The 27,938-nt window shown below is 52.8% G+C and overlaps 11 protein-coding genes across 11 annotated transcripts; 7 read left to right on the forward strand and 4 right to left on the reverse strand.

The window, feature by feature from the left end:
- Positions 1–132: 132 nt before the first annotated feature.
- Positions 133–3,603, forward strand: BO85DRAFT_457680 (ATP-binding protein; the record flags this gene model as incomplete). Its single annotated transcript, XM_025661536.1, has 3 exons — positions 133–326; positions 565–647; positions 755–3,603. 3 exons carry the CDS (start codon positions 133–135, stop codon positions 3,601–3,603), a joined length of 3,126 nt encoding a protein of 1,041 aa, XP_025517491.1.
- Positions 3,604–3,936: 333 nt separating this feature from the next.
- Positions 3,937–5,871, forward strand: BO85DRAFT_245371 (DUF4050 domain-containing protein). Its single transcript, XM_025654878.1, has one exon. The coding sequence runs from the start codon at positions 4,270–4,272 to the stop codon at positions 5,452–5,454; it is 1,185 nt and encodes a 394-aa protein (XP_025517492.1). The 5' UTR covers positions 3,937–4,269; the 3' UTR covers positions 5,455–5,871.
- Positions 5,872–6,415: 544 nt separating this feature from the next.
- BO85DRAFT_245386 (uncharacterized protein) lies at positions 6,416–13,961 on the reverse strand. Its single transcript, XM_025654879.1, has 2 exons — positions 6,558–13,961; positions 6,416–6,491 (listed from the first exon to the last, which is right to left on the reverse strand). Exon 1 carries the CDS (start codon positions 13,740–13,742, stop codon positions 6,621–6,623), a length of 7,122 nt encoding a protein of 2,373 aa, XP_025517493.1. The 5' UTR covers positions 13,743–13,961; the 3' UTR covers positions 6,416–6,491; positions 6,558–6,620.
- Positions 13,962–14,114: 153 nt separating this feature from the next.
- On the forward strand, positions 14,115–14,968 carry BO85DRAFT_447458 (uncharacterized protein). The gene is made up of 3 exons (XM_025659726.1): positions 14,115–14,221; positions 14,311–14,368; positions 14,438–14,968. Exons 1-3 carry the CDS (start codon positions 14,167–14,169, stop codon positions 14,556–14,558), a joined length of 234 nt encoding a protein of 77 aa, XP_025517494.1. The 5' UTR covers positions 14,115–14,166; the 3' UTR covers positions 14,559–14,968.
- BO85DRAFT_245424 (PAPA-1-like domain-containing protein) lies at positions 14,859–16,716 on the reverse strand. Its single transcript, XM_025654881.1, has 3 exons — positions 15,575–16,716; positions 15,412–15,518; positions 14,859–15,329 (listed from the first exon to the last, which is right to left on the reverse strand). Exons 1-3 carry the CDS (start codon positions 16,377–16,379, stop codon positions 15,078–15,080), a joined length of 1,164 nt encoding a protein of 387 aa, XP_025517495.1. The 5' UTR covers positions 16,380–16,716; the 3' UTR covers positions 14,859–15,077.
- On the forward strand, positions 16,589–17,233 carry BO85DRAFT_245420 (uncharacterized protein). The gene has a single exon (XM_025654880.1). The coding sequence runs from the start codon at positions 16,797–16,799 to the stop codon at positions 17,121–17,123; it is 327 nt and encodes a 108-aa protein (XP_025517496.1). The 5' UTR covers positions 16,589–16,796; the 3' UTR covers positions 17,124–17,233.
- A 928-nt stretch (positions 17,234–18,161) lies between these two features.
- Positions 18,162–19,624, forward strand: BO85DRAFT_447460 (peroxisomal membrane protein PEX14). The gene has a single exon (XM_025659727.1). The coding sequence runs from the start codon at positions 18,310–18,312 to the stop codon at positions 19,588–19,590; it is 1,281 nt and encodes a 426-aa protein (XP_025517497.1). The 5' UTR covers positions 18,162–18,309; the 3' UTR covers positions 19,591–19,624.
- A 242-nt stretch (positions 19,625–19,866) lies between these two features.
- sec31 (putative protein transport protein (SEC31)) lies at positions 19,867–24,449 on the reverse strand. The gene is made up of 7 exons (XM_025656875.1): positions 24,014–24,449; positions 23,821–23,937; positions 23,658–23,763; positions 23,372–23,605; positions 20,520–23,319; positions 20,168–20,466; positions 19,867–20,112 (listed from the first exon to the last, which is right to left on the reverse strand). The coding sequence occupies exons 1-7, from the start codon at positions 24,220–24,222 to the stop codon at positions 20,068–20,070; spliced, it is 3,810 nt and encodes a 1,269-aa protein (XP_025517498.1). The 5' UTR covers positions 24,223–24,449; the 3' UTR covers positions 19,867–20,067.
- Positions 24,450–24,606: 157 nt separating this feature from the next.
- On the forward strand, positions 24,607–25,403 carry BO85DRAFT_245526 (RNA-binding protein). The gene is made up of 2 exons (XM_025654882.1): positions 24,607–25,021; positions 25,083–25,403. The coding sequence occupies exons 1-2, from the start codon at positions 24,701–24,703 to the stop codon at positions 25,218–25,220; spliced, it is 459 nt and encodes a 152-aa protein (XP_025517499.1). The 5' UTR covers positions 24,607–24,700; the 3' UTR covers positions 25,221–25,403.
- Positions 25,404–25,507: 104 nt separating this feature from the next.
- BO85DRAFT_436542 (uncharacterized protein) lies at positions 25,508–26,149 on the reverse strand (the record flags this gene model as incomplete). Its single annotated transcript, XM_025658576.1, has 5 exons — positions 25,508–25,690; positions 25,741–25,753; positions 25,831–25,893; positions 25,972–26,006; positions 26,090–26,149. 5 exons carry the CDS (start codon positions 26,147–26,149, stop codon positions 25,508–25,510), a joined length of 354 nt encoding a protein of 117 aa, XP_025517500.1.
- A 405-nt stretch (positions 26,150–26,554) lies between these two features.
- On the forward strand, positions 26,555–27,240 carry BO85DRAFT_486050 (cytochrome c oxidase subunit VIb; the record flags this gene model as incomplete). The annotated part of the gene is made up of 5 exons (XM_025663365.1): positions 26,555–26,621; positions 26,795–26,825; positions 26,915–26,996; positions 27,069–27,132; positions 27,206–27,240. 5 exons carry the CDS (start codon positions 26,555–26,557, stop codon positions 27,238–27,240), a joined length of 279 nt encoding a protein of 92 aa, XP_025517501.1.
- Between the last annotated feature and the right edge of the window lie 698 nt (positions 27,241–27,938).

The raw sequence follows: 27,938 nt of genomic DNA on the forward strand, positions 1-27,938 counted from the left end.
CATTTATTTTGTGCCTCATTGTCATTCATCCTATGTCACGGGGAGTATTGGCTGACATCTTACAAGATTTTCAATTTAGGACTGTTAATAATTTATTTTTCACTCCGACGTCGATTCTCTTGTCAAACCAGCATGAGTGGTGGGGTACAGGAATCCGGTTGCATCAGGCTTTGCTTCGGTGTCGATCATCTGCTCTGGCTGGCGCCATTCCGTGCAGATTCACATATAGGACGAACTGGGAATAATAAAATCATTCATTTCTGGATCATTCCACTTCTTGTTTTCTTGTTCACCGTAGATTGGGTATTCGTTGCATTATACTTTCCGTAAGCCGCAGTAGTTCTCTTGAAAGGAAACGGTGCAGCTGAGCGAAGCAGCATCGACCTGGATGATGCATCATGTCGAGTTTGACACCTACGTTTGTTGGCCTGTCCAGGTGGTCAGATCACTGCAATCAAGCTTAAATCCTCTCTGCCTGATCCACTGGGTCTCTTTGCACTTGCAGCAGCCACCAGCCATTGTCGGTCACGTGATACTACAGTTCGGCGCGCTGACAAAGGAGAGCCGAGCCGCAAGGAACAGTCCAGAAAGGCAAGATGAAAGTCTTGCTGCCCTGAATCCAACTTGCACCCACGCTGATGCAGACGGTTTGTTCCCTGCAGCGTCAGCAGTAATTCGATTATTCAGTTCCGGCGGCATTGTTGGCCCCGGATGTATTCATCAATGCACCAAGGCAGGTTCCTTCGGTCTGTAGCACGACCCTGCCGATTCATCGCGCATCGCCGCTATCCCGCCGCCGTTGTCTCGCAATCGCGTCGATTCCATCTTTCGCGGCCATGGCTGTCGTCCACTCCCTCAGATCCTCATAATGCTCGGGATTCGACCACGGGGAATGTCCCCGGTGATCTCCCTACTCACAATGCAGAACCCACATTAGCTAGCCGTGATGCTTCCGTTGCAACACCTTCCGCAGATCGATTGGACAGGAAAGACGCGAAACCCTACGGTTCGGCAGTTCGCAGAGCTTTACGAAACAGACGACCGGCGAAGGAGTGGACTGCTCCGGTTGCCACTGTTCCCGATTGGTTCTACGAGCGAAACACGGTGCTCAATGATGGAAAGGGAGACAGTGACGTCAAATTACTACAGCATGTGAAGATACGGCCGACAGAAATTGAACCGGAGAAGGAGGAGGCCACACAACAGCTAGGACGGGGCGGTAGTGGAGAAGATCCGCCTGCGCCTGAGGGATCTGATACTCCGGAGGATCGGTATGCTTTGACGGAAGCGCTGTGGGAAGAGCTGTGCGCCTCTGCCCGAGCCGGGTTGCGGCTACCGCCAGCCAAGTACGCCCAAGAGCCCTCCGCACGCAAATCGCATCTTGTTCTTCAGTACCCGGGTACCGATGGTATTCTGTTCTTGGATGCGGTGGTGAAGAGGCTGGCTCAAGAGCTGGGGGCGGATTTGGTTACACTCAACGCGCAGGACATTGCCCAGCTATGCAGCGAACAGGATTTGGCGGACATCGGCACAACATCGCCCATCAGATCGCTTGGCTACGAGGTATATCGGCCTTCTCTCTCTGATACCTGGCAAGACGACGGCATGGGTGATGGGGATGCCGAGGACGACATTGACACACCACGCAGTCTCCGGTCGGGTTTGCGTCCCAAATTTATAACTATTGAGAGCACTCGTGACTCGGGAGATATTGCACTTCCCAACCTAATGGGCCTGAAGTCGTTGGTGGCCTCGTTCAATGCGCCAGCGGACCAGATTGGTGGCTCTTCATCACAGAGTGCTGTGAATCGCGCAGAGGATAGGCGACTTCGACTTGTTCGAGAGCTCCTGTCGTCGCCCAGCAAGCCATCGAAGCAGGTGTTGCCAGCAGCGACTGAAGGAGAAGACTCTGCTGCGCACGAAGTGGCGGAAGGTCGCAGTCCCGCCGTGGAGCGAGATGTCATCGTGCAAGTACAGGATTATGGAGATATCCAGACCACCCGCGAGGGCTCCAAGTTTATCACTCTATTACAGAAGGCTATAGAGGAGAAGAGAAAGGCGGGTTCCCGGGTCCTCTTCATTGGTACATCGGCGCAGGAAGCTGCACCTGATTCAGATGCGGCCAAACTCATGCAAAACGCCTTTGACGATCAATTCTCCCAGATGCTGGTCATCACACCCGCCATGAAGTCCGAGGTTGCAGAGCGCGTCTTCGCGGAAGACCGCAAGACGCGCACTCTCGATATCAACATTCGCCACGTCCAAGATCTGCTCCGAACGCGGCTCGCCGATAGCCCTTCGGCGCTCAAGGACGACATTTACCGTGATCGCGCCTGGCCTTTGGATGCGTCCCTTGTGAAGGAAAGTGGTCTCGATGAGCGGTACTGGCCGTACAGCCAGGTTCACTGGGCTACGACTCTAGCACTTGGCTCTCTAGGAGCAGATGAAGCTTTCGGTTATGACCACATTCGGCGGGGACTTGAGATGATGCAGAAGACTGAGCGTGTCAAGAACGACTGGCTGCACGAGAAAACGCCCAAACCGAAGGCTACCGAGACAGGAAACGACCGGGAGCGCTTGTTAGGCTCCTTGCGGAAAACGTGCAACACACACGAGAGGAAACTATTGAATGGAGTCGTGGATGCCAAGAGCATTCGCACTACATTCTCTGATGTTCATGTGCCACCTGAAACCATCGATGCATTGAAGACTCTGACCTCTCTTTCTCTGATCCGACCCGAAGCGTTCACCTACGGTGTCCTGGCGACTGACAAGATCCCTGGTTTGTTGCTCTACGGGCCTCCAGGTACGGGTAAAACCCTCTTGGCGAAAGCCGTCGCTCGTGAAAGCGGTGCCACCGTCTTGGAAGTTAGCGGGTCCGAAGTCTACGACATGTACGTTGGCGAGGGCGAAAAGAACGTCAAGGCCATCTTCACGCTGGCTAAGAAGCTGAGCCCCTGCGTCGTGTTCATCGACGAGGCCGATGCCATCTTCTGTTCTCGCACTGGAGCCAGCAGCCGAACGTCACACCGGGAGCTTATCAACCAATTTCTGCGGGAATGGGACGGGATGAACGACATGTCCGCCTTTATCATGGTTGCCACGAACCGACCATTTGATCTCGACGATGCGGTTCTCCGGCGTCTCCCCCGGCGACTATTGGTGGATCTTCCGACCGAACAGGATCGCCTGGCCATCTTGAAGATTCATCTGAAGGAGGAAACCCTGGACAGCTCGGTTGATTTGGCCGAGCTGGCTCGTCGCACGCCTCTCTATTCCGGATCCGACCTCAAGAACCTTTCCGTTGCGGCCGCTTTGGCTTGTGTCCGGGAAGAAAACGACCTGGCAGCGCAGCACCAAGGCGAAGAACCGTACCAGTATCCCGCGCGACGCACCTTGACCTGGAAGCACTTCGAGCGTGGTATGGAGGAGATCAGCGCATCGATCAGCGAGGACATGTCATCGCTCTCTGCAATCCGCAAGTTCGACGAGCAGTACGGCGACCGCAAGGGCCGACGCAAGAAGGCGCCTGGTTGGGGCTTCATGCCGGCGGGCGTGGACGAGTCGGCAACTAGCGTGGATGCGGCGCGCGTCCGGACCTGAACTGGTTCAATTGTACAGCGTTGAGCAATTGGGGGGTTCAATAGAAATGGATTGCTTGGATGTTTTTCATGTCACATAGATCAACTTGATATTCTTTCGCGTTTGTGTAGGTCTGAATTTGGGCTGGGATTGGAATGGCACGCAAGGGCAGGAACTGGGCTTGTATACTACGAACTGATTAGCGACACGAACCACAATGTATCAATACAATACCGCAGCAGGACACGATTCCAATTGAAATTGTAACCGATAGATAATATTAACTCTCAATACAACAGGCGACGATCCATGAATTGGGATGATGGAATGGATTGATTAAATCGGTTGCGGAAGCAGTGTGAATTTTGCGGGGAAGAAAGACTAAAAAATCCAAAGAGGAAGATGCAACAGTAACTTGAATGACATCGACGAGGCGGCAGCTCTCCTTGGATCAGCCAACCTTCTTTCTTCTCTTCCTTCGCCAACTTCTTCTTTCTCCTCTTATTTCCCCCCCGCCACCATCGTTTCAGTTTCAGTCCTTCGCTTCTATTCTTCCTTCTTGGCGGCTAACTGCTATCCCACCCTGCAGAATCTCTGCAGGCCCTCTTTTCCTCCTCCGCACGCGACCAAAAAATCCCCGCGCCTCTCTTCTTACCTCTAGCTGTCCCTCTGGCAAATCTCCTCACGATGGCAACCGAGGCCCGCGATGCCGCCATCCGAGATGCGAAGCGCTATGTTCGCGAGATCGTCCGAAACGACTGGGTCTTTGAACTCTCCTCCGAGCCTGGCGTTCCTTCATTCTCATCTCCTCCCACCCCCGATCAAGATGTCCTACGTTGGCGTCAACGCGAATATGACAGCTCCGGCTCCGAGCTAGAACCCCAGCCTTCGCCCGCTATCAGCCCTGTTGGTGGTCACAATGCCTCCGAGCTCGCCAGCCCGCTCGGAACCCCGCTCAGTGACGACTCCGAGCGGAGGCGCAAACGGCGCCGCCAGATGGAGGAGGAAATGCAATGGAACGCAGGCCTCCGGACATGGGTAGAGCGTCGGGATGCGTGGTCTGGAGCTCTCTCAAGGGACGAGATTCGAGCAAGAGAAGCAAGAACCCAGCAGGCTGCTACACCTACGACATCATCCTCGGAACAACAGCCTCCACATAATGCGTCCGTGCCTGCTGCCACTACCGTGGCCACCCCTCCCCTCTCCGCTTCGTCGGCCAATTCCCAAAACGACCTCGCCCTGCGAACTGAAGCTTCTCTCAGCATCGCCGAAAATGACAGCGCGCTCCCACGGCCGCCATCTCGCGGCGAAGAACCCTCCACGGCAGCAGAACAACCACCCCCGCCTCCCCCCGCAGGAGACGACGAGAACCAGGGTAGAGAGTCTTCTTCCTCCGCAGATACCGGGTTGAGTCAACCTGACTCCACGCATCAGCAATTAACCAGCGAAGACCCTTTCATCCCTGTCGTCTCGTCCCTCATCTCCAATGACAACCCCATCCGCGCCTCCATCACCCCAGCGATGTACCCATCCATCTACTCCAAAGTCGTCATCCAGGGTCTCACTCCCACCGTGCCAATCAACCTAGCAGATGTAACCAAGGCCATGGTTCAAGGCTGGAAATCGGATGGCCAATGGCCCCCGAAACCCTCCTCGATCGTGCTCCAAGACACCGCGACGGTGCGGCCCAAACCCGAGGAGCCTGCAGATAAGCCGCCGTCGTCACCCGAGTCCAAACGGCGCTCGGGTGTAGCCAGCGCCGTGCGCAAGGTCTTCCACTTCTCAGGCTTCCATCCGCATCATCCTTTCCACCGGAGAGGATCAAGCAGTCAGCAGAATGAAGGAAATGCCGAAGGAGGTGTGAACCAATAGTTGCTAGCCTACTTTACCTTACTTTTCTATCCTACATTTACCCTCGCCTCGCTATTATGACGATGATTTTGATGATTATGCTCTGATATGCTGTAAATAAGCTAAGCTAAGCTAAGCTAAGCTAAGCTAAGCCAGGCTATCACACAACAACTTTGGGTTCGGGTACCAGTTTGGGAGGGGGGAAACTTTTCATGACTTATCAAATGGACGCTCACATGCATGCATGCATCCCACACGCACACACATTTGCACGGGCGTGCATTATCAATTTGTCATGCATATTGGCTAACTACTACTACCGGCACTTTCATCCTCTTGTCTATCTACTACCTACTTAGTCTCTTCTCTACCCTTTCCTAACTACCTCCCTCATCATTTATATTCTAGCATATGCTTTTGCCTTTTCTTCTCTTCTCGCTGCATCATTTTCTTCTTGTTATATCTCATTCCCCATAACTATGATTATGTTCTCCCTCTAAATGACTACTCCGAAATCCCATATATGCTGTTCAAACCAACAGACTACCTGTTGGTCTGTCTGTCACAACGTGTGTTCGTTTCTTACGTACCCTTTACTATGGATTTGGCCCATACCAGCCAGAAGGCGGTTAGTTAGTTACTTACGTTACCTTATAATGACGTCCTTCGTCTATATAGAAGTCATGAGTGGAATCAGGATCTAATGGGAATCGGCCTGTTTAACATGAATGGGTTGTAGCTGTTGGTAAGTGAGTATGCATGAAATTGGAAATGGGATGGTGTCAATTACTGAATGGAAGTTGAATCTGCTTTAACTGTTTGTTCTACTGTTTCACCCATAACTAGTTAGTATTCATGCCTATGATTAATAATATTCAAGCTGCACGGGTACTACTACCTATCGCTAGTATTGATCTGATTCTGTGTGAATCGAACGAGGGAATCTCGATTACTAGGTATACATGTGATACTGTATACCATTCATTGCTTTGCGCTCATTATTAATGGTGTTTGCAAGCTGTATGTGTCCTATGGTAATGATCTCTGTCTACACTGGTCTATAGTAGTATCAATTCATCATTCGATTATATAATTCATCATCTAGAGCAAGTGGAGTATCGTACAGAATCACTATCAATACTAATATCAATGTCATGCCAGCAGGGTCATCATGTCCCCCAACCCATTCAGTATCCAATAATATCGACAAGGTCGAGAGTATATATCGTATTCGCATTCGCAGACTCAGACAGTTGATCCGGATGCTGAGCTGCAAACAGAGACTCCTCGGCGCGATCAACATCGTCGCCATCTAAGCCAAGATCAAGTCCTCTCATCACATCCAGGAACTCTAGAACAACAGGGGCGAGGATCTTCTGCGATGACTGCTCGAGTTCCGCAGCGACAGAAGGCTGAATGCTGATTTCCTGGGGCTGATGTGCACCGCGTCTGGTAAAGTAGAATTTCTTTTGATGGCGGGACCAGCTCTCGTTGAGGTAGAGGTGCAACTCTCGTGCTGCGGAACGCTGGAGATCAGGGAAGAAGGGCGGGTTCGTGACTATAGATGAGAGTGGGTCTCCTGCGCTGAAGACTTCGGTGGACTGGGGTATCTCGTATAGGTCTGTGGTTGAGAGGGGTTGGTTTAGATGGCTTGTGGCGAATGTCACGTAGTGTTGGAAGGCGTGTATCTGAGCAAGGATTCTTTGATCCATGTCGGTTGCTCGGTCTATATAGTCGATGATTGGCAAGGCGGCTGTGATCATCCTAATAAAGGCAGCGGCGCTGATTGCCACAGCAGGGTCGTTCAGCATGGTGGCATTGCTCGTTATGGACAAGAGGGCAGTGTGTGATGCTTGGAAGACGGAGTGGATGATGTTCACGAGGGATGCCACGCAGGCAGAGTCTGTAGTATCCATGTTGAACAAGAGATCCTGAAAGACGAGCGTGATGGTCTGGATGATGGGCCGGCTTATAATCCAGCATGCTGGGTTGCTGAAGGACGCCTCAAGATAGGCCGGAAACACTGCCTGCAACAAGGTGGCTCTCAGGGTTGGCTTGTCCGGAAGGCCACCCTCATAGGTATCTGCCATGGATGCGTGTAGTTGATTGACGAGGTAGTCCTGCTGCCCATCGATCGCCGCTCGCTCAGAAACGCTCTGAATGAACATGATGAGCGTCTTTGCTACTTTCTCCGATGAAAGTTTCGGCTCGTAGCTCTTCAACCGGGCTACGATATACGTCGGGTCGCCAGAAGGTAGAGGGAACGACGCAGGATCGGTAAAAAATGGGTCGATGGGGCAGATGTCTCGACTATGCTGCTGCAGGAATGCGACAATCCGATGAACGAAGTCCACGTAAGCGCCCTGGACGCTGGCTGCACCGTTGCCCAGTTCCAGATAGTTTGCCTTCATAGCGGACATCATGTTTTGGATGATCTCCCGGTACTCCTGTTTAGTAGTGGAGAGCTCCCGGGCTTCCACATCCTCCAGTGATTGCAAATGCGCACGCATGTTGGAGAGGACACTCGATATCAATGAAACCCGGCGGTGGCTTAGATCCTCCAGAGTGACCATATACCTTCCTTCTTTTCGGTCGCTGGCAAAGGGCAAATTCTGCAATAGCGGATCCGCCACCACTTGATTCAGCAAAGCTTCTGTTAGGCGATGTTGGTATTTCAGCATCGAGACTCGCTCTACCAAACATGACACCCACATCCCGATCACTTGGACTTTACAATCCACTGCGAACCGCGAATCTTTCTCAATGCTGCTTGCCAAGAAGAGAGGCGTGAATTTTCTCGTCTGCATTGTCAAACGGAGTGATGTCCAGGAGTCGCCGTTGTAGGGGCTAAGGTAGCTGTCCCAGTGTCGTAATCCATTTTTGACCAGAGTCTGCGCGATAGACGTCCAACACTCCACAACATTAAGCAAGATCGCATCTTCAGGACAGTAGTCCTCTCCAAAGCAGTTCGATATAAGCCGGAACACGGCAGGATGAAGGACAGTTCCCACAAATTCGATTTCTGGACTTATCGCTGGACACTCATCATATGCAGCCGCAATGTCTGCCCAGTCCCCATACTCTTGGCTGTCTTCATCAACCGCCACAGGGGCACTTGCTTCTTCAGCTGCTGGAGGATCACATTTCCGAACATAAGTGACAATCACTTGGAGCGTCTCAGAGACAGTGGTATTGACACGAGCAACCCGGGCGTTGAAGAGACCAAGGAGTGCTTTGATAGGCGCTCCCAAGACAAGCTTATGGGCGTGCTGCAATGTTGGTGCTGAGCGAATGGCAGTATTCAGGCCGTTGAGCGCGGTCTTCAGCAAGGACTCGATCTGCCGCTGGTTCTGTGCAATCGTTCTCTCAACTAACTGATCGGAGAATTTGCTGCCCGCAGTGTTCTGTGATTCAACCTCGTGGCGCGCCAGCGCATGCTGCTTCAACAATTCGGAAACAAAATAACTGTGCCAATCAGAAAAAGGTTCAAGACCACTAACAGCTTCGTCTGTCGAGAGTTTGAAGCGGACAAGCCTAGCCCAGGAACGAATACTGATGTTGCATGTCTCACGATGGGAGCTGGCTGGGTGGACAAGATCCCTGATTGTCTGAAGGCGAGGTCGGCACCCGTCAGGAACAGCGTAATACAATGTACACAGGAGATCATGGTGGTTCCTCAATGCATCCAAGTCCTCCTGACGTATTGGCTTCTCTTTAGGATAAACGCGGCCATGATTTGGCAGCAGGCGCCATGCAAAGTTGCGAACTTTCTTCTGGTCATAGATCTTGGCCAGGTAACGCAGGCCACTTGCAATGATCTTCAGCAGAATGTGAAAACACGGGTCGTCTGGCTGCACTTCCAAGGAAGGTCTCTGGTGGAGTTCGTCGAGGAAAGCAGGGGACCTGTAACCTTCCTCATGCTTCAGGTTATACAGGGTATTCTTCGCGAAGAAATCGTAGAGAGTGTCAAGTATTGGCTTGCAGTCTCGCCAGCCCCAGCCATTGATGAGGTAGAAGCACCTGTGGAACAAAGTTCTACAGTACTTGTAGTATGAGATTGGCTGTGTTATGGACGTAGCATCGTAGCGATCAAGTACTGGACGGAGCAGTGTCTTGATAATGGCCCAGTTCCCATGGGCCTCCCAAAAGCGCGACCCTATCCGAGCAATGCCAGAAGCATCGAGCTCATCCAAAGGCAAGGTGGTGAACACACAGTGCCACACTCGCTCTAGCCGGCTAATATCTGTTAGGTTCACCAAGTCATTATCTTGACTCGAGTAGGCTTTCGTCAGAAGCTCCTCAAAACATCCTTTTAGTCTATCTGTACCGCGAAGGATGTGTCGGACAATAACGTAGGCTTCGGCAACAAGATGGTCGCTCTGAATTCCCGCGTCACGCTTTTCAGGAGACTCGATGTTTGCTAACAGTTTGCGGATACTGCTCTGTCCCAATGGGGCTGCGACAAATGTGATAGTTTGTTGGGCAGCCCGCGTCAATGAGTTCAACGCCTCCTGGGTAAGTGCATCATCAACAAGATCATGCCCGGAAATCTGAAGAATTTGGTACGTAAATACAGAATTGTACGAGCATATCGTTGCCAAGTACCCTATCTCGCGCTCAGATTTTGGGACCAGAGTTGTCAGAGTATCAGTGAGCTTGCAGACAAGGCTCAGAGCCCGTCTCACGAATCCTATCCTGTCGATGGGGTCGATGAAGGAGAGCGTGTCCGTGACATACTTGACCAAGTGCTTGTATAGGCTACAATCATCCTTCTCAGCATCCTCCGGCCCTTCAGTCAGCCCGGCGTCGCTCTTCTCAATCATTTCAATTATGCTGTCCAAGACCAAACCTATCTCCGAAGACACCGCGTCATTCCAAGAACCCCAACGATAGGTTCTATCCCCAGTCTTAAACGAGAGGAAACCAGCATCTCTGTCAAGATCTCGCTTAAGAAACTCCAGCGAGTGCGCAAGCTTCCCACTTCCGAGGAAAGTGGTTTGGTGAAAGAATGTGCCAGTAGACAAGGGAAATATGTTGAAGGCCACGCTATATGAAGGCTTGAACCCATGAAGCGCATCGGATGAGCTATCTATAGGCAAGTCCCCACTCTGTAGGAAAGGTTCTGGATCCGTCGACTCCAGAATCAAAGGTTGTTGATATTGGTTGTCATTGACTGCCAGCCGCTTCGGCGGCCGCTTCTTCAATTGGCGCTGAGCTTGTGGCCGCGCCCCTGGCGGTCGGGCGTCCGGTTTATTCGTAGGCTGACTCGTACCAGTAGTCTGGGCGCCAGCAGTAGCAGGAGATGAGCTGCGGCTTGAGATGAAGCGATCTAAGACCAAGTTACTCTGGCGTGCTTTAGGTAGGTTTTTATGCCGATAGTCCCGATTGATCAAGGAGAGAGACCTCTGAAACGACAATGGTGATGCAGGCTTGCCACGAGGGTTTGCTACCTCAAGCATTGCTGGCCGCGGGTCTTGCCTTGTCAACGAAGTAATAGCCAGATTTCTTCGAACAATCCATTTGTTAGGCCGTTGCTCTGGTTGCATCAGTCTGCTAGAGTTAACAGCTGTCTTAGCTACTTGACCAGAAACGCGAGTTTCTGTACTAGTGGCGTGCTCATCGGCTGTACTGTTCGCTCTGGATGGGAGAGCTGACGAAGAATCCATCCTACGGCTCTCACTCGCTCCTTCGGTAGCTCTTCCTTGAGACCTGGCTGGCCGGTTGGAAGAAAGAACAGCCAGCGGTTGTCGTCCGGCTACCTTGGCCTTGGGCCGAGACGGAGGCAATTTCGTTTGTCGAAGCCGTCCTTCTTGCCAATCGTGCAACGACTTATTGGCGTCCTCCGTATCCACACGCGAACTGAAGTTGAAAACTTTCCGTGTGGGGCTTCGTCTCCCTTTGTCCTGACGAGAGCGTGCTTCTCTTGCGGCAATTCTAAGAAAGAGCGGTTGCTCACCACGGGACTTAGAGGCAACATCTGGTGCGTCCAGGATACCAATTCTAGGCATGCTGGGCGTAGATCTCTTTTGCTTTCTAGACCCAGAAGCAGGGTCTGTAAGCCTTGTTTGTCTCTTCATCCGAGGGCGTTTAGGCGCATGAGCAGAGCGTATGCTATTACCCTGCGACGTAGGTCGTTTCTTTCCTGGCTGCCGGGTCTTGGTCGAGGCGGCACGAGGTGCAGGTGGGAGCATGTAATCAATCCGATTGTCTTCCGGGATGTCCTCCCCAAATTCATTATCATCGAATGGTTCAAGCCCAAGGTTAGCTAGTAGTTGCCGGGAATTGGCCGTGTCGTCCCCGTCTTTAGCTTCATCCTCATCGCCAGAATCCGGATCAGCAAGCTGTCTCAGTGAGGAAAGCTTTGTGTCCAAGCCTGGTGCTATTGTCGTACTGTTACTTTTGGTTATTTTACGTGCAACCCCCTTTGTATTTTCCGTTCTGGAATGCATCCTTTCGCGCTGTCGCTGCGTAGCACTGAGGCGTCCTTCTTGTTGTTTCTGGTCCAATCTCAGCCACGACGCCGGTAAGACCCCTTTAATTCGACGCTGATACAGTCTGACATCAAAGTCCTCGTTCTCGCTCTCAGCCGCACTTGCATCCTCGGCTTCAGAGTTTGACTGCGTAGGATTCGCTTCCAGATGAGCTTCAACAGGGTTGCCATCCTCTTCGCCTCCAGACCAGTCCATCCCATCGTCCTCTTGGGCCGTACTCCCATGTCCTGATTTTGTGTTGGTAGTCACCGATGGTGGTGTATAGCCACGAGGGAACCGAAAAACGTTGGAAGGTGCTGTAGCGGGCGAAGAAGTAGCATTCTCCTCCGAACGGGGTGGGCTAGGGACACCGAAGATCGAAGCATTATTTTGACGCACGGGAGATGAATTCACGATTACTATACTTGGCTGTTGCACATTTCGCGTGTGAGATCGATGCTCGTGATGAGGCCTGGATAATTTGCGTTTTTTCGGCTGCCGGTCTAGCACGCCAGCTGGAGAGTGGCCCAATTGTGGAGAACCATGTTGTAGCGCAGGTTCCGGGGAGTTTCTAGACAACCTTTTTTCTGCAGGACGAGTCTCTATTGGTGATGAGGGTTGGAACTCAAACTCCGCTCCAAAGCTATCAGACATGGGCTCGGCGGTGTCACTGTATTCCTTGCCTTGGCTCTCATCGCCTGTAGGCCGAGCCAATCCCGGCTGAGCCACCCGTACAGGCTTGACGCCTCGTGCGCGCATCATAGTCCGATATTTGGCGTCCTCCAACATGTAAGGATGCAACTGAATGGCTTTGCGTTCTCGTAATGATCTTCGCGCCGGCGGTGACATTTCCCGCAGTATTTCCTCTGGGAGATCGAGTGGAGGTAGCAAATCCTCGGGGAAGTTATTCGTTGGCTGCGCCGGTTGGTCTGGTTGCTCCTGGCCGCCTTGGTCATCCTCGTCAAATTGAATTGAGTCCAAAGACGATAGGGGGGATGAAGGAGTCGACAAGTCATTGTTCTCCTGTACTTGCCGCGGTTGGCTGTCGAGCTTAATCCTTGAGTAGACATGAAGCGGTCTCCTTGACGGTCGGTAGTCAAATTGCAGTTCGTCTTCTGAACTTGGGAAATCCCAGATACTATCGTGCTCCTTGGCTCGTGGGGTAGGTGGTGCGCTACCACTAGTTGCTTTCGAGGGTTGCGCAGGGAGCCGAAAGTCGTCTTTTCCCTTTGCACGGGGGGTCTCCTCATCCTCAGCGACTCCAGGCAAAAGTTCCTCATCAGCTGTTGTCGGTCTGGCATTAGCTGTTTCTGGAGAGTTCGTAGGCAGGCGGAAGTCGTCAATATTCTTCTCGGCACGAGGAGTTTCCTCGTCTTTAGAGAGTCCATGGAACGATTCCTCGGATTTGTCGTCCTCATCGACAGACTTTGACCGATTGCTAGGTGTCTCTGAAGATTGTGTAGCCCTGTGAGGATTATCAATAGTCTCCTCAGCACGAGGTATCTCCTTGTGCTCGGAAATCGCAGACAATTCTTCCACGGCTTTGTTACTCCCATCATACTGATCTGTTGGCCCAGAGGCACCATTAAGATTCTGTGAAGGAGTCACAGGACGGTCATATGCGACATTGCTGTCCTGAGGAGTATTTGCCTGCACCTTATGTTGAGCTTCATCCCGTCGATCCAGGGCAGTAGTTTCCTCCACGACAACCGCAACTGCACAACCGATATCCACGACCGAATCTTCCACAGCAATGTTCAAGTCTCCTGTCTCCTGGCTGTCGAGTCCGTCCTCCGAGTCCGAGTCCGGTACGAACCCTCGCGCCCGCCATGATTCCATTTGTATCCTAGGCGCGGATGGCCCATCTCCCTAGATATTCATCACCTCGTAACGGCGGCAGGGCCCGAAATACTGCGCACGATAATCTATGGGAGCGGAGGCGGACGAAAAATTGCACAAGAATCTGACCAGTCAGTCGGGGGTCGTGCCAGGGGCGTCCAGATCCACCAGGATTGGTACGTAGTGAAAGTTGAGCGGGTTAATTGACGCAGTTGGTTGCTGGTCGATGCGACGCGTCGGAAATGTGGGGAGGACGCGATGGGGCTTAAACGGCGGATGGGCTGGCGCAATTTTGGCGATTGCCCGGCGGGCGGTCCGGCCGGAGCTTGGCCCGGCGAGCTCTTTCAATTGACGCTACGGCAACCATTGCTAGCTCCATCTCCCGCATTGAAACTTCCCCAGCAGCCACTGGATAGTCTGCATCATGAGTCGCAATTGGATTCCGGCCCTTATGGCCATTGGCATGGGTGTCTGGACTGGTAAGTATTGGGGATTTCCACACTCGCTCATTCATATGAGCATGTGATTGCCATCAGCTTGCTAATTGTTACGTTTTCCGGGTTTGCAGGATACTATACCTTCCAGCCTGCGTTGCGAGAATTGCAATCGGAGAAGACGGGTCCTCAGTAAGGCCGACCTACCAAGTCACCTGTTTTGCATGCCGTTCCCTGCTGACTGGAATGCTTCGCCGATAGGACTCCGCCGGCGCAAGACCAAAAGATCGCTCCCACTCCCACTCCCAGTTCAGACAAGGATTTGAACAAGCCGGTGACCCAACCCAGCGAAGCGAAGGCCCCCGAGGCTCCAAAAAACTAGCTTGCGATTGAATAAGTTGCTTTGGAATGCATACACTGAGACGCCGCTGGTCGGTGATATATAGCCAGAATAATGACCGCATTGATCTTTTTGCGAGTTCATGACTGTATGGAATAGAGGATAAAGTCACAAATGGAGTCTGCACTGACTCCTCAGTGACTGCTAGCGGTGACTGTGAGATTTTGTCTTGTGTGGGCTACCATAATAATGGACTGCAGTGAGATCAAGGACGCAGGCAGGTTATGTGCAGCTTGGGTATAGTACGAGCTTCTACCATTGACCATGTGACTTCACAGCTCAACGGTCATCGATGGCCAATACTATCTAAATAGTCTTATAGAACTAAAACAACATCCAGTACTTCTACAGAAAGCTCCAGGATAACCCAATGAATACAGCTATTTGAATGATCCACTTTGTATATGTACATCCCTGACCTAAGTATTATAGAAGCCTATACCCTCCCTAGAAACCTATTTCAAACGCCCAGCTCCAGATGCGCCCAACTTCCCATGCCTGTTACACCTCTTGCACGAGCTTGCCCGAGCCATTGCCACCAAAGACACGCCCTGCAGGTATATCGAGCCATTCCTCCGGCACGCCTACTCGACTGCCTTCGCGGCCACTTACCCACCTCACCATTGTCGGATCAGGTTTCTCGGGTTCCGCGACCTCCTGGTCCGCAGAAGCTGCTTCGGCTGTCTCTGCAGCTGGAATACGTCCCCGGCGCTTGGGTGCCTGCTTCCGTAGAAGCCTGTTGATGGTGTCCATCTGGGATTCTCATATCAGCATCGACTTGGAGTACAGAAACTCCCATCCCGCTGCACTTTGCGGGACCCTAGATGGTACGTACCTTCTCCTCCTCATTCCGCTTCTCGCTGAGGTTCTTTCTACGACGAGCCATTTCGGCACGACGCATAGCGCGCTCCTCAGCCGTCAGATGCTTCTTTACCTGGGGTTCTGCTTTCAGTCAGATTTATAATGTTTCGATGACCATGCAGAACGTGAACACTCACCCATGGGAAGTTGCAGGAAGTCGTTACCCAGATTACCCCTTTGCCGTTTGGTCATCTTGCTCAAGTCGGCGGTCGGGGTATCGTCATCGCTGTCCAAATCGTCCTCTTCTTCCTCCTCTTCCCCTTCTAGATCCTCGGCACCACCATTGGCCATCATACTTTCGTCCTGGTCATCTGGCTCACCTTCAGCGTCTGACTCCAGTTCCGAGAGCTCCTCATCGTCGTCGTCCTCGTCGTCATCGTCCAGCTCCATCTCTTTGGCCTCTACACTTTTGACGGCCTTCCCGCTCGGCGCTGCCGCTGCCGCTGCTTTCGCCTGCCGTTTGGACACTGGCGGCTGTGGTGGCGCATCATCCATATCTAAATCGCCATCGGCATCTACGTCATCGTCGTCTTCACCTGGCGCATCTTCATCATCGTCCACCTCATCTTCTTCCTGGTCCTCCAGGTCATCTTCATCGCTTGTATCCACTTCAACAAGCTTCTTTTTGGGTCTGCTGGTACGGGGACCCGTCACGATGGGATTCTCCGTGAAGACATTGACCGAACGTCTGGTCGATGCACCACTTCGGGTGCTACCACTGGTAACTTCACGAAGTTTGCTGGACGGCATCTTTACTGTCAAATGGATTGATTTGTGAGTAGAATTCCCGTGTAGTTCAGATGCACCGCGTGAAATCGTCACCGCTGGGGTGGAGATGGCAGCCCGGGCGGCAGCTCTCGTGGATCTGGTGTTCATGTTAGCATCCATGCTCGGCTGGTCATCCCGCCCCAAGCGGGAACGTAGTGAGCGACGCAAAAGCATTGTGGCTGCTAGTGAAAATCCCCGCAAAACTCTCAATGACAGAGAACGCAAAGTGCAAAACTGAGATGCAATCCCAGCCACACGAATCTGAGGGTAGAGCAACCAGGAAAGAAAGCAGGCTTAAGTAACATAAACTGTGCGACAGGCTAACAAAGAGGATGGCAGATAGAGAGTAAAGCAAGATGGAACAAAGGTAGTTGGAAACAGATCAAGACTGGGTAGCAGGGGTAGTGTTATGGGGAAGCCAGATAATGTGTTTGGAAGTAAACTCAAACAGAGTAGCAGTGATGAGAGGGGTTATCTGGCTTTTTCCCTGGCTGTCCCGGTGGATGGACAGATGGTGGGATTGCGGAAGGCAGGGAAGAGGGGGGAAGGGTGAGGAGGGGAGTGAATGAGCGCATCTGGAGGTCAAGAGAGATGAGATCCTCGCGATGGGCAGAAGCAGCGCCAGATTACCATCATCCACCGCTAAGAATGACTACGTGGGCCAGTGTTCAGGATGAGCCATGCACTCCGGAAAGGCACAGGACATCCATCCCTATCACATCTCTGACGGACGCCACTTGGACATCTCCCCGCGACATGGACCATGATGACGGAGCCAATAGGAGCATTTTGAATGCAGATGTTCAGGGCCGATGGGTTTTAGGTCCAAGTAAAAAAAAAAAGGCGCGGTCAATCCAACGGCGGTGCGGTATCTGGCGCAACCCGGACGCGGGACCTAGGGATTATTCCCTGGACTGACCCAGCAGGGGTTTCCCGATGGTTGCGCGGGCAGAAATAGATGAGGCCTCGGGGATGGATAATCAATGTAAATAAACGGGGAGGGGGGACGGGGGAGAAGAGGAGAGGGGGGTGTAATCATCTGGTTTCTGATGTTTCGCAGATGTTGAACGAATGTATAGACCCGGCCAGAAGAGACCAGAACAGACCAGATGAGACGCGACAGGGAGACAAGGTGTGTCAAGGCAAGTAATACGAGGACGACTCACCGAGAGGTGATGGGATGCTTTCTCTAGTAGAAAGTAAATGGTCGTCAATGCAACCCCAAGTGAGACCTGGGCTTGGACAACAGTGGCCGATGTTCTGAGTGGACTGGCAGGCAGAGAAGTACACGTATGTGTCGGTACCTGATCGAGCGACCCAAAACCAGAGCAAAGCAGAGAATGAACCGGTTCGATGGAAATGCTTCCTTTTCAGCAGGAAGAATCCTTGAAGATCCGCGGACTTTCGCCTCTTCCTTTGGCCGCTTCGGTGGTTCTGCCAGGCGGTCGGTAATCCTTGGCCGCCTTTCCCCATTATCTTTAAGTTGGTTTGTCCATCACCGCAACATTTATGCTTATATGCCATACTATATGATAACTACATTTGAAATAAACTGTCTGAGTATATTCTGTGGTACTTAAATTCATTTCTTTCATTTTCAGTTGGTAAATAGTCTTCTTGTAAACTCCCATGCTGTCACCCCCATTAATAGTAATATTATCTTCATAGATCGGTCAATATATTTTGAGTGGAGCTACTACTTTCTACTATGTACCCGTGGCTCCCAAGAGTAATACCAACAAGTATAGGTCGCTAGTGAACAGCCACATTGTATTTTTATTTTTATTTTTTATTTTTTTTCGTCATATAATAGTATCTCTACCTGTCAGAACATCCTCTAGAATGTTGCCCAGTAATCATAGAGTTTGTGTTTCACCACAATTAGCGCATCCAAACTTACTACATCTCCCGCAAGAAGTACCTGTTGTACAGCCCGTACCGCCCCCATACATACCACAAATACAGCCGAGGTCGGGGCAACCCAGTGTCTCTCCTCACTTTATCTTCCCTCGCATGGCTACTATCCATCGCTATCTCCTCACTCAACTTACCTCTTCCACTTTCCTATCCCTGCTTCTCTCGATTACACCACCTCATACAAATCATGGCGGACTCTAAGCCCAAGCCATCCTCAATTCCTTCATGGCAGCAGCCCAACAACGCCTCCAACCCCAACACTGACAACTCCGAGTCTACCTCATCGCCGACCTCCGACGACACCTCCCGGTCAGCTCTCATCGAACAAGCAGCCAAATTCCTGGAGGACGAGTCCATTCGCGACGCTCCCACCGATCGCAAAGTGACATTCTTGCAATCCAAAGGTTTCCGAGAAGATGAGATCAACACCCTCTTAGGCATATCATCATCCACTCCCAAGGCGAGCGATACAACCGAGGAAGAAGAGAAGACCGCTTCCCCGGACACCACTCCTCCCAGCAGCACCGACCCAGCACCAGCATCAGCACCAGACCAAACATACAATGCCTCAACGTCATCAACCACCCAACCCACACCTTCATCCTCAATCACCACTCCCACCCCATCACCAACACCCCCCAAAACCACCACCCGCGACATCCCCCCCATAATCACCTACCCGGAATTCCTCTCCACGCCCACCAAACCACCCCCACTCGTAACCCTGCGCAGCGTGCTCTACACCCTCTACGGCGCCGCCGGCCTCAGCGCCAGCTTTTACGGCGCCAGCGAATACCTGATAAAGCCGATGCTCTCGAACCTAACAAGCGCGCGACAAGAGCTCGCCTCCACAGCAACAAGCAACCTCCAAAAGCTCAACGAGAAGCTGGAGCAAAACGTCTCCGTCATCCCAGAAAGCCTTAAGAACAAAACCGCAAACACCGAGAACGACTCATCCTCCACCGACACCGAGTCCATCACCTCCGACCCAACGGAGCTCTTCCACCGCGACGTCGCCACCCAAACAGCTACCTCGGACTTCGCCGCAACCTACAATAACAACAAGACAGGCACAAACAAGGACTCACCAGCAGACCCCACCGCAGCAGTAACTGACCACCTCAAGCGTCTGGAAAGCATCCGATCCCAGCTCCGCGAATGCTCCGACACAGAGAAGGAATCCAGCACGCTGGACAGTGGGATGCGCACGCGCTTGAATGAACTGCATCATTACTTGGATGGGTTGATCTACAGTAAGCCTGGGTTTAACCCGCTGTCTGGGTATGGGATGTATAGCACGCCTGGCATGGATTCGGGGAGTGGATCGGCAACCGGAGTGGGCAAGGGTGAGGAGGATGCGATTGCCAACTTCAGGGCGGAGATTAGAGGTGTGAAGGGGGCGTTGTTGAGCGCGAGGAATTTCCCTGCGGGTCGTGGGGGCAGGATTGGGGGTGTGGCGGGGAGGTAGAGATAGAGATACCAGTGTTGGGTTCTTAGTAGGGGGTATTTGATATATGATCGTGGATGGTTGGATGAATGGATAGTAAATGCTGTATATATTATAGTAACGTATATCAATGTTTCGCTGCAGATATTACGTATCATACTTGCACTGTAAACGTGGTTCTATAGTACTAGACACACATACCTACTAATAACGTAGTATTCCTCGTACAGGGTTAATGCATATGAATGAAACCTAGTGGTAAGTATGGTCCTACGGCTTTTCAATACTACCAACAATAGAATAAACATAGTAATAACATTGACATCTGAAGGAACAATTCGCAAATAGCCCAACCAAGGCAAAACGGGACCGGACAATGAGCAGTACAGTGAAGCATAATAAAAGAGGACTCGTCTTTCTTTTACATACAACTCATAATCGTTCTTTTTTTACTTCCTTTTCCTGTCATAGCCTCTTAAACTGAAACTTGACTCGAATTTACGGGGTGGCCCGGCTCATGCTGATGAGACGCTTCACACCAACCTGTTGATAGAGTATTAGTATGGGTATAGTTCAGTATAAAAGTAGAGATGCTCACCATCCAGTTACCGCACTCGTCCAGCCGGTTAGTCATAATATCGACGTGGATCGTCCGGGCGGTCTCATAGTCGCGCGCCTGGATGGCGCGAGCCAGCTCCGCCATGTCCGCAATGGTGTTGGGCTTGAGCAAGTCCTCGTTATTGAGGTGGTCGAACAGGATGTTCAACCGCCGTTCAGCATCATCGACCTGTGCCTTGAAGGAAGACGGGGCCCGAGACTTCACGCGCTGCATGTCTGCGGAGAGGATCTCGTAGACAGGCATGGCGTCGGCCGGGATGTGGGAACGGTCACCAGGGGCTATGAGATGTCAGAAACAGAGGCCACCAAAAGAGAGGTATGAGATCACTTACGGTACTTAGGCGGGGCAGGTGCGGGCTTCTTCTGCGAGGAAGCCGTGCTTGGCCGGGATCCGGGGGCGGCCTGAGGTGGAGGGGCTTGTTGCGGCGGGGGCTGCACGTGTGGCGGAGGAGTGCTCGGGACATAGTGGCCCGCGGCCGGAGGTTGAGGGGCATACGGAGAAGCAGCTGCCTGAGGGGGCGGAGGGACAGGTGCCCGAGTCTGCAGTTGCGGGCTGGCAGCCTGTGCGGCTGGGCTAGGAGCATACCGGTTGGGAGGAGGAGGCATGGTAGGCGGCGCGTTGTATGGAGAAGGTCCCCGAGGAATGGATGCTGGGACTCCCATCGTGGACGCCATGGGAGGAGACTGGGGCAAGGAAGCGTAAGGGTTGGCCGGCGGAGGGGGCATCGTAGTCGAAGCCGGCTGCACGGCAGGTGGCGAGGTCATCCGTGGAGGGGGAGCACTGCCCTTCGGCGGAGGGGGAACTGAGGGTGCTCGCTGACCAGCCGGTGGCGGAGGTCCCTGTGTGAGAGTGGGGGACTGGTTGGGGAAGGGAGACGCAACCGTCGCAGCGGCAGGAGTGGACCTGCGAGGTGTGGGAGCTTTGGCAAACCCTTCTGGCAGATCGTTCCATGCGGGCAGATTTGTGGCAGTGGTGTAGGTGGTGACGGTAGGGGCAGGAGACTGGTTGGATGCACGCGGAGGCGGAGGCACACCACCGCCTAGGGGCTGGGCACCGTAAGCAGGTGCCTTGGGCGGCTGGTATCCTGCAGGGGTGTAGCTGCTACCGCCAGCTGGGGGCGCATATGGGTTGACAGGTGGCGCCGGCGCCGAAGCAGTAGGCGGAGCATAAGGGTTGGCAGCAGCAGTTGGGGGTGCATAGGCGTTGGCAGCGGCAGTCGGAGGAGCGTAGGGGTTGACAGCCGCGGCAGCTGGAGCGTAGGGGCTGGGAGCAGCAGCTGGCGTAGCAGGTGAGTAAGCTCTCTGAGGCTGGAATGTGTTAGGCTGGGGCAGAGGCTTGTTGAGGGCGGCCCTGGTCACTGTAGCGGCGGGGGGCTGAGTTCTCTGAGGGGTTGCCTGTCTCGTAGCCAACTTGATACGGTTCCGTGCAATCTCAGCCTCGGGGTGCTTCTCCGGCACGAGGTCGAGATACTTCTGCGCAACCTGCAGGCGTCCGTGTGTAGCAACAACGTCGGCATACTCGATGTACTTGTCGTACAGCGTGCTGAGCTTCCAGTCCGACTCCTTAGTCCGTTCGGTGTCTTCGAACTTGGTGACCTGGCGGAAGATGGTCACCTTCTCGATGAGCCCCTGCAAAGCACGGACATGAATCGAGAAAGCAGAGTCATCAGCGGCGGTCTCGATAGCCTTCTGCTCGTGCTCACGCAGCTCCTCAATCCAGATCGCAACGACCTTCTCGAGCTTGGAACCGGCCAAGAAACAGAAGGAAGCATCCTTGCGCATACCCTTGTCCGCGTTGTTGCGGAGTTCTTCCTCCAGTCGGTCACCCAGAGCCTCGCAAAGGTCAGCGAAATCCTTCTCGTCAGCGAAAGTGCAGAGAGCCGCCATGACCTCCTTCCAGTTAGACAGGTCAGCGTTGTAAACCACGTCCCAGAGGTTCTTGCCGACGATGGAAGCAAGCAGGCGCACGTAGTTGGGGCTGTTGGTCTGCTTCTGGAAGTAGTGCTCCTGGGCCTTCTCAATGCACTTAGGACCGCCGCAGATGGCGATCATGAAGGCATCAGAGAGACGATCTTCCTTGAGGGCAACGTCAAGGGCCTTCTCAAAGTCACCGAGGAGCAACGCGCGGGTAATGCCCGTGTCGGCTTCATTCTCCGAACCGTTGAAGATGTGGAAGGGATTGTTGGTCTTGGCTCCCTTGGAGGCAGCCAAGTCGGACAAGAAACTGTCTGCTTCGGGATTGGCATCAAACATCGACTGCAGGCGCCTGTGCTTCTTGGCTCCCGACCCGCGGGATTCCTTCGTCGCCTCCCCATTGACTTCCTCTTCCTTATCGAGACCGAGCTTAGACAGGCTATCCGCAGCCTCGTCTGCTTGGTCAGCGAAGCCAAGATATTCAACCAATCCCTTGCGAGGGTCCTTAGAGATCAAGGCTTCAATGACCTTCCAGTCAGCCTTCTCCTCATCGGAGCCAGCGTTAGCCGCTCTGCTTTCGCAGATGCTGCGCAGATCACCTTCCTTGAGAGCGGTCTCGAAGGTCTCAGTCGACTTCCCAACAGCTTCATCAACCTCAAACGGAGTGATCTTAATCTTGGATGCACGCTGTCCCTTCTCAACCAGGTTGACCGAGACGACTCTGCCACCAAAGCCGAAGGTGGCGCTGCAGGGCCTCTCGAGCCACTTGGGAGGCTTCGGCAACGAGAAGCTCGAGACCTGAGGTTGAGTCTGTGCCTTGGCAAAGAAGTCCTCGCCATCCAGAGCCTGATTTTGATCGGCGATGGCCTGTGCGGTTTCGGTGCTGGTGTTCTGAATGGTCTGGATGGAGATCTTTCCATCGAACGATGCGGTAGCGAAGAAGTTGGGGTTGTGCGGGTTCCAGCGGGTCTGGAAGGTCCAGTTGGTGACGACGGGGAATTCGCCATAGGCGTGGCCGGTTTGCGGGTTCCAGCACATCGTACGGTTATCTTTTCCGGAGGAGAGAAGCAGATCGGGGTCCTGGGCACACCAGGAGAGCGACAACACACCGGACTCATGGCCGCGGAGGGTCCTCTCTGGAGCGTGCGAGTTACGGAGATCCCAGACACAGATCAGAGGATCGGACTCGAGAGGGGTCGCAGTGACAAGTTTCGTAGGCTGCGCTGCGTTAGCAAAAATTAGGAAACATAAGGGGTGTTCCTGAACTCACCTTCTCCGGGTCCCAGGCCACAGCGCTAACTGCCTTTCGGCCCATGTTGTTGAGCGTCAAGCTCTCCTTCTTTGTCTTGACATCCCACACAGTAACAAAGCCTGCACTGCTACCAGTGACCAAGATGTGTGCAACCTTCTTGTTCCAGTCCAAGCATTCGATGTCGTCCGCGCGGGCCGCCGTGCCTCCGAGTCGGTATGGGTTCGCGACATTGTTCAGGTCGGAAATGTAGAGCTGTCCAATCATAAGCCTGACTGTCTAGACACCTCTCCATCATGTAGCCTACCTCGCCCTTTGCACCACCGGTTGCCAGCAAGTTCGAGTGTTTGGGGTTGAACTGGAGAGCCTTGATAGCCCCTGAGTGTTTGGAAGTTCTCGAGATCACAGCATCACTTTTGAACCGTCAGCCAATTGTACAGCCCCGACATAGAGCACACCCGCCAACTCACTCGGAACCATTAAGCAGCTTATCGGCATCCCACAAATCCAACGAGCCGTTCTCCAGAGCACCGGCTATCACACCCCGCGAGTTATCTTCGGATTCCGTCCAAGCTAGGTCATTGAAGCTATCGGAGCGATATAGTTAGCACGTCGGCTTCCCTTACACGGCAAATTGCAGGGTAAACGCAAGGCTCTATTTACCCGGAGTCCGTATCAATCTTAGCTACTGGCTGTAGCTCTCCGCCGGTCTCATGGCGGCTGAGTGCCAGATCCCAGAGCTCCAGACATGTCTGATTGGAAAAGTCGACGTCAACAGCACCGGCCCGAGTACCGGTGGCGATCAGAGGCGACGCAGCCCCGGGGGACCAGGCGAAAGTGGCCGTCCGGGGAATCTCCCTCAGACGCACCATGGTGAGATGTAAAGGAGCGGCGGGAAAAGGAAAGGGTATAGATTAGGAGAGTTAGGACCAGACACGAATTAGGAGGGTCTGGCACCAAAGGTCATAGACGAGAAGCAACACCAGGAGCGGGAGAACCAGAAAAACGAGCAGAGAAACAATCTAAGAAAGAAACCTCCCCTCTCTATAGAAGAACCGAGGGGTGCATGTACGGTGAGTTGCCAAGTATGCGATCGAGGGCGTCACTGCAATCAACCAAGTGTCCTCCTGGAGGGCGCTCGGGGGGGCTGATGGCCCCTAAACCGCTTTGGGCCCTCGCCAAAACACCCGCCCCGGGGGCACCACGTGATATCAGGTTGCTCCGTCCCAAAGTCTAGAGCTTTGCCTAGGCAGTAAGTGAAAAGGCCCCGACGCGGTCGCTCTTTCTCTCCCCCTCATCTCAGTGACGTTTTCCATCCTAGCCCATTTGGGAAGTTTGCTACGACCGACCATGAGCGAGAAAGCACGTCTAAAATGTACCGTCTACGTGGGGGGTCTTGACCAGGCCGTGACAATGCAGACGCTGGCCGAGGCATTCGTTCCCTTTGGTGAAGTGGTTGATATTACGCTCCCCAAACCCGATCTCCCGAACTCCAACGAGCTCCACCGCGGTTTTGGATATGTGGAGTTTGATCTGCCCGAAGATGCGAAAGAGGCGATCGACAACATGGATGGAAGCGAACTATATGGCCGGACAATCAAGGTTGCTGCTGCTAAGCCGCAGAAGGACAGCAACGAAGGACTCGGCAGCAAGACGGCTATCTGGGAACAGGTACGCTGTGACGTTCACCTTGTTATTACAGATCATTTGCTAATTACGTATGAAACAATAGGAGGGGTACTTGGCCAAATATGCCGTCGATGAGGAAGACAAATTGGCTGCCGAGGGAGGCGAGACCGACGGAGCCGAACGTCAAGATCCCATGCAAGGACTCGAGGAACTGGACGTGGCCGGACCCAAGCCGGAATGAGCTCTACGATAATCCACTCACGCCAGGGGAAACTGGCGCAACGAAGAAAAAGATAAGCCAAGAAGCGGGCGACAGTAATATTGCGATATTACACCATCAGGAACCCTTCGTTTAAAGCCGTACTATTTACACGCGCTCCAACCCTGAGCCTGAGAATTTTCGAGCATTCCATTCTTAACTCTGGCCGCGCGACAAGGCCCGACTACCCCGTGAATGATACAGATCGCCGAAAAATCAAACAAAGAATCGCCCATTGCAATTTGGAAATCAAATGTGATGGTACATTCTTAGTGCTCGCGGTCCTCGGGGCTGTTGCGGTACAGACGGAGGGTCTTGTCGGTCATGAGCTTGCGGGTGCTGGAGTAGATGGCAGCACCGACGGCGACACTGCGATGGAACTGCGTCAGTGGAGGGCAGATGAAGACTGCGGAGTGGGAGAGGAAGGGAGGTGGGAGGCGGTCGGGATTAGACTTCACGGCATGTCATGTAGAAGCCATAGGATATCAGGAAATAAACATACCCAAGGACCAGACCTGTAGGATTCAAGAAACAATCATTAGCACTGCTGTAAACCAATGGCAAGGTGTTAATCATTCAGACCGCGACGTACCGAGAGGGATCAACTCCGGGGGGACTCTCTTCAGAGTGCGCAGACGCTGAGAGATAGTGTGGGCTAGAAGCCAGGCGTTAGTCCAATTCCCACCCCCAACAACACAATTCCATCATTCAAGTATCGGTCCTATGCGCAAACCGGGGAGGGAACCCCATACCGCTGTGGTTTTCCTTCTGTAGCCACTTGTTAGCCACCCTGCCAAACGTAATTTTTCCCCAACATCCACGCCAACACGGGGGACCGAGGGCCAACTCACAGGAGCAGGAAAAGCGAAAGGCCGGGAGGCCTGCATGCGCAGAACACGAGTAGGGAACATGGCGAATGGGCTTTGAGCAACCGGGGTGGTTGAAGTTGAGTATCAGAACGACTTAAGTGGTGGGATGGCAAGATCGGGAAGTGGTGACGGAAGTCTGAGCTTGATGGAAGGGGAGGTTGCACCACTTAGGTAAGGCGGTAGGAAGTCACGGTGGTGGTTCGGGTGTTTAGGAAACCTGGGCGCATGAGTGGCTCGCTAGTAACCTCTAGTTTGGCGCCTGAGGCGGTCAAACGTGAACTTCCGGCTTCACGGCTTCACGGGTCATTCCACTCCACCGGCCGCAGAACCTCCTCTCTTTCTCGGTTTCTCCAGACCTCCTCCCCTCCTCCCTCCGCTCATCCCACCCCCCTCCAATCAACACCCCAAGTTTCCTATTTAAGGTCACTATACCTTCAATCTATCACAATGGGTGCCATTCCTGAAGTTGACCCCGATGAGCCCGTCGAGACCAAGCCCTTCAAGTTCGTGACTGGTGAGCTTTCCCTCTCCCAACCTCCAATGGGTCCAATTCGTCCCGTAACTAAGGTCAATTGCTAATCATTTCACAGCTGGTACGTCTAGGATAGGTTTTCGAGCATTCACGGCGCCGTCGCTGTCGTCGCGATCGAGGTAGTTTTGTGGGCTGACATATGAGGTGATGAATAGGCTATGACGCTCGTTTCCCCCAGCAGAACCAGTACGTGATTTTCGCACACCTCTCCGCTCAATCTGCCTCCCAGTACGGACTGCAATAACTAACCATACATCTTTTCTCCACACTCACAGGACCAAGCACTGCTGGCAGAACTACGTCGACTACCACAAGTGTGTCACCGCCAAGGGCGAGGACTTCCGCCCATGCCGCCAGGTTAGCTAGCTACTGCCTCCCCATTCCACATCCAAGCGAATTCAATCCTAACCACCATTGAACCGAAAACAGTTCTACCACGCCTTCCGCTCTCTCTGCCCCAAGGCCTGGACTGACAGATGGGACGGCCAGCGCGGTATGTAGTCCCATTATATGATCCTATATCTTATATATCAAACAGCATCATACTAACGAAAAAAAACTTACAGAGGCTGGTAACTTCCCCGCTCGTCTCGACCGGTAGACGCATTTAACTACTTTGTTCACCGTTAATTGAAAGTTCAAAGTTGTTTTTCGTGTGTCTTGTCAACATGTACTCTACCCTATAAGTTGGATCCAGCGAGAATTGTTAGCTCTGAGCCCCTCCCCAGACTCAATTCGGCTGGGTTGGAAGACGAGTGTATATAGACTCGCGTAGTTGGAATGATGTGTCAAAACAAACCGCGCCCATAAAGCTCAGCATTAAGCTCGTAACCAATAATTTTCTTATGAATCTGTTCTGTTCCACCTATCACCCTAATTTTGATATAAAATAGGCAGCCATATAAACGTTCATTTTACAATATTAAATGATAACTACTCTGCTTACCACCAACAACACCATCAAAAGATCATACGATATCCGATAGTAAACCAACCAACCAACCCACCAATCACCAACCCCCAAAACAAATCTTTCACAACATAATGAACCACTGACTTGATAACTGATTAACCCAGTTATGCATCTGCTTACCTCACTATGTCCACTGCGAGGCAATTACTAAATTACTATGAAGACAACCTCACTGCTGTTCACTGCTAGTTATACAACCGATACAATGAACAATGATGATACGGTCAAAATGCTACGTACGTACTACTAGTCCTGTGGCAGTGTACGTTTTTGAAAAGAAAATCAGCCACAATCGAGTGTTAGAATTGAGGGAAAAGATGATACAA

This window comes from Aspergillus piperis (genome assembly GCF_003184755.1).
Source record: "Aspergillus piperis CBS 112811 unplaced genomic scaffold BO85scaffold_5, whole genome shotgun sequence".
Classification (NCBI taxonomy): Eukaryota; Fungi; Ascomycota; class Eurotiomycetes; order Eurotiales; family Aspergillaceae; genus Aspergillus; species Aspergillus piperis.

What these genes read in the sequence shown, in the direction of transcription:
- BO85DRAFT_245371 (XM_025654878.1), top strand. Translation starts at nt 4,270, where the DNA reads ATGGCAACCGAGGCCCGCGATGCCGCCATCCGAGATGCGAAGCGCTAT.
- BO85DRAFT_245386 (XM_025654879.1), bottom strand. Translation starts at nt 13,742, where the DNA reads ATGGAATCATGGCGGGCGCGAGGGTTCGTACCGGACTCGGACTCGGAG.
- BO85DRAFT_447458 (XM_025659726.1), top strand. Translation starts at nt 14,167, where the DNA reads ATGAGTCGCAATTGGATTCCGGCCCTTATGGCCATTGGCATGGGTGTC. An exon ending in TGGCATGGGTGTCTGGACTG is followed by an intron (nt 14,222 to 14,310) that starts GTAAGTATTGGG and finishes CCGGGTTTGCAG; the next exon opens with GATACTATACCTTCCAGCCT. An exon ending in TCGGAGAAGACGGGTCCTCA is followed by an intron (nt 14,369 to 14,437) that starts GTAAGGCCGACC and finishes CTTCGCCGATAG; the next exon opens with GACTCCGCCGGCGCAAGACC.
- BO85DRAFT_245424 (XM_025654881.1), bottom strand. Translation starts at nt 16,379, where the DNA reads ATGCTTTTGCGTCGCTCACTACGTTCCCGCTTGGGGCGGGATGACCAG. An exon ending in CTTCCTGCAACTTCCCATGG is followed by an intron (nt 15,519 to 15,574) that starts GTGAGTGTTCAC and finishes GACTGAAAGCAG; the next exon opens with AACCCCAGGTAAAGAAGCAT. An exon ending in AGCGGAATGAGGAGGAGAAG is followed by an intron (nt 15,330 to 15,411) that starts GTACGTACCATC and finishes TGAGAATCCCAG; the next exon opens with ATGGACACCATCAACAGGCT.
- BO85DRAFT_245420 (XM_025654880.1), top strand. Translation starts at nt 16,797, where the DNA reads ATGAGATCCTCGCGATGGGCAGAAGCAGCGCCAGATTACCATCATCCA.
- BO85DRAFT_447460 (XM_025659727.1), top strand. Translation starts at nt 18,310, where the DNA reads ATGGCGGACTCTAAGCCCAAGCCATCCTCAATTCCTTCATGGCAGCAG.
- sec31 (XM_025656875.1), bottom strand. Translation starts at nt 24,222, where the DNA reads ATGGTGCGTCTGAGGGAGATTCCCCGGACGGCCACTTTCGCCTGGTCC. An exon ending in AAGATTGATACGGACTCCGG is followed by an intron (nt 23,938 to 24,013) that starts GTAAATAGAGCC and finishes TCGCTCCGATAG; the next exon opens with CTTCAATGACCTAGCTTGGA. An exon ending in ACCTGCCCCGCCTAAGTACC is followed by an intron (nt 20,467 to 20,519) that starts GTAAGTGATCTC and finishes GACATCTCATAG; the next exon opens with CCCCTGGTGACCGTTCCCAC.
- BO85DRAFT_245526 (XM_025654882.1), top strand. Translation starts at nt 24,701, where the DNA reads ATGAGCGAGAAAGCACGTCTAAAATGTACCGTCTACGTGGGGGGTCTT. An exon ending in AGACGGCTATCTGGGAACAG is followed by an intron (nt 25,022 to 25,082) that starts GTACGCTGTGAC and finishes ATGAAACAATAG; the next exon opens with GAGGGGTACTTGGCCAAATA.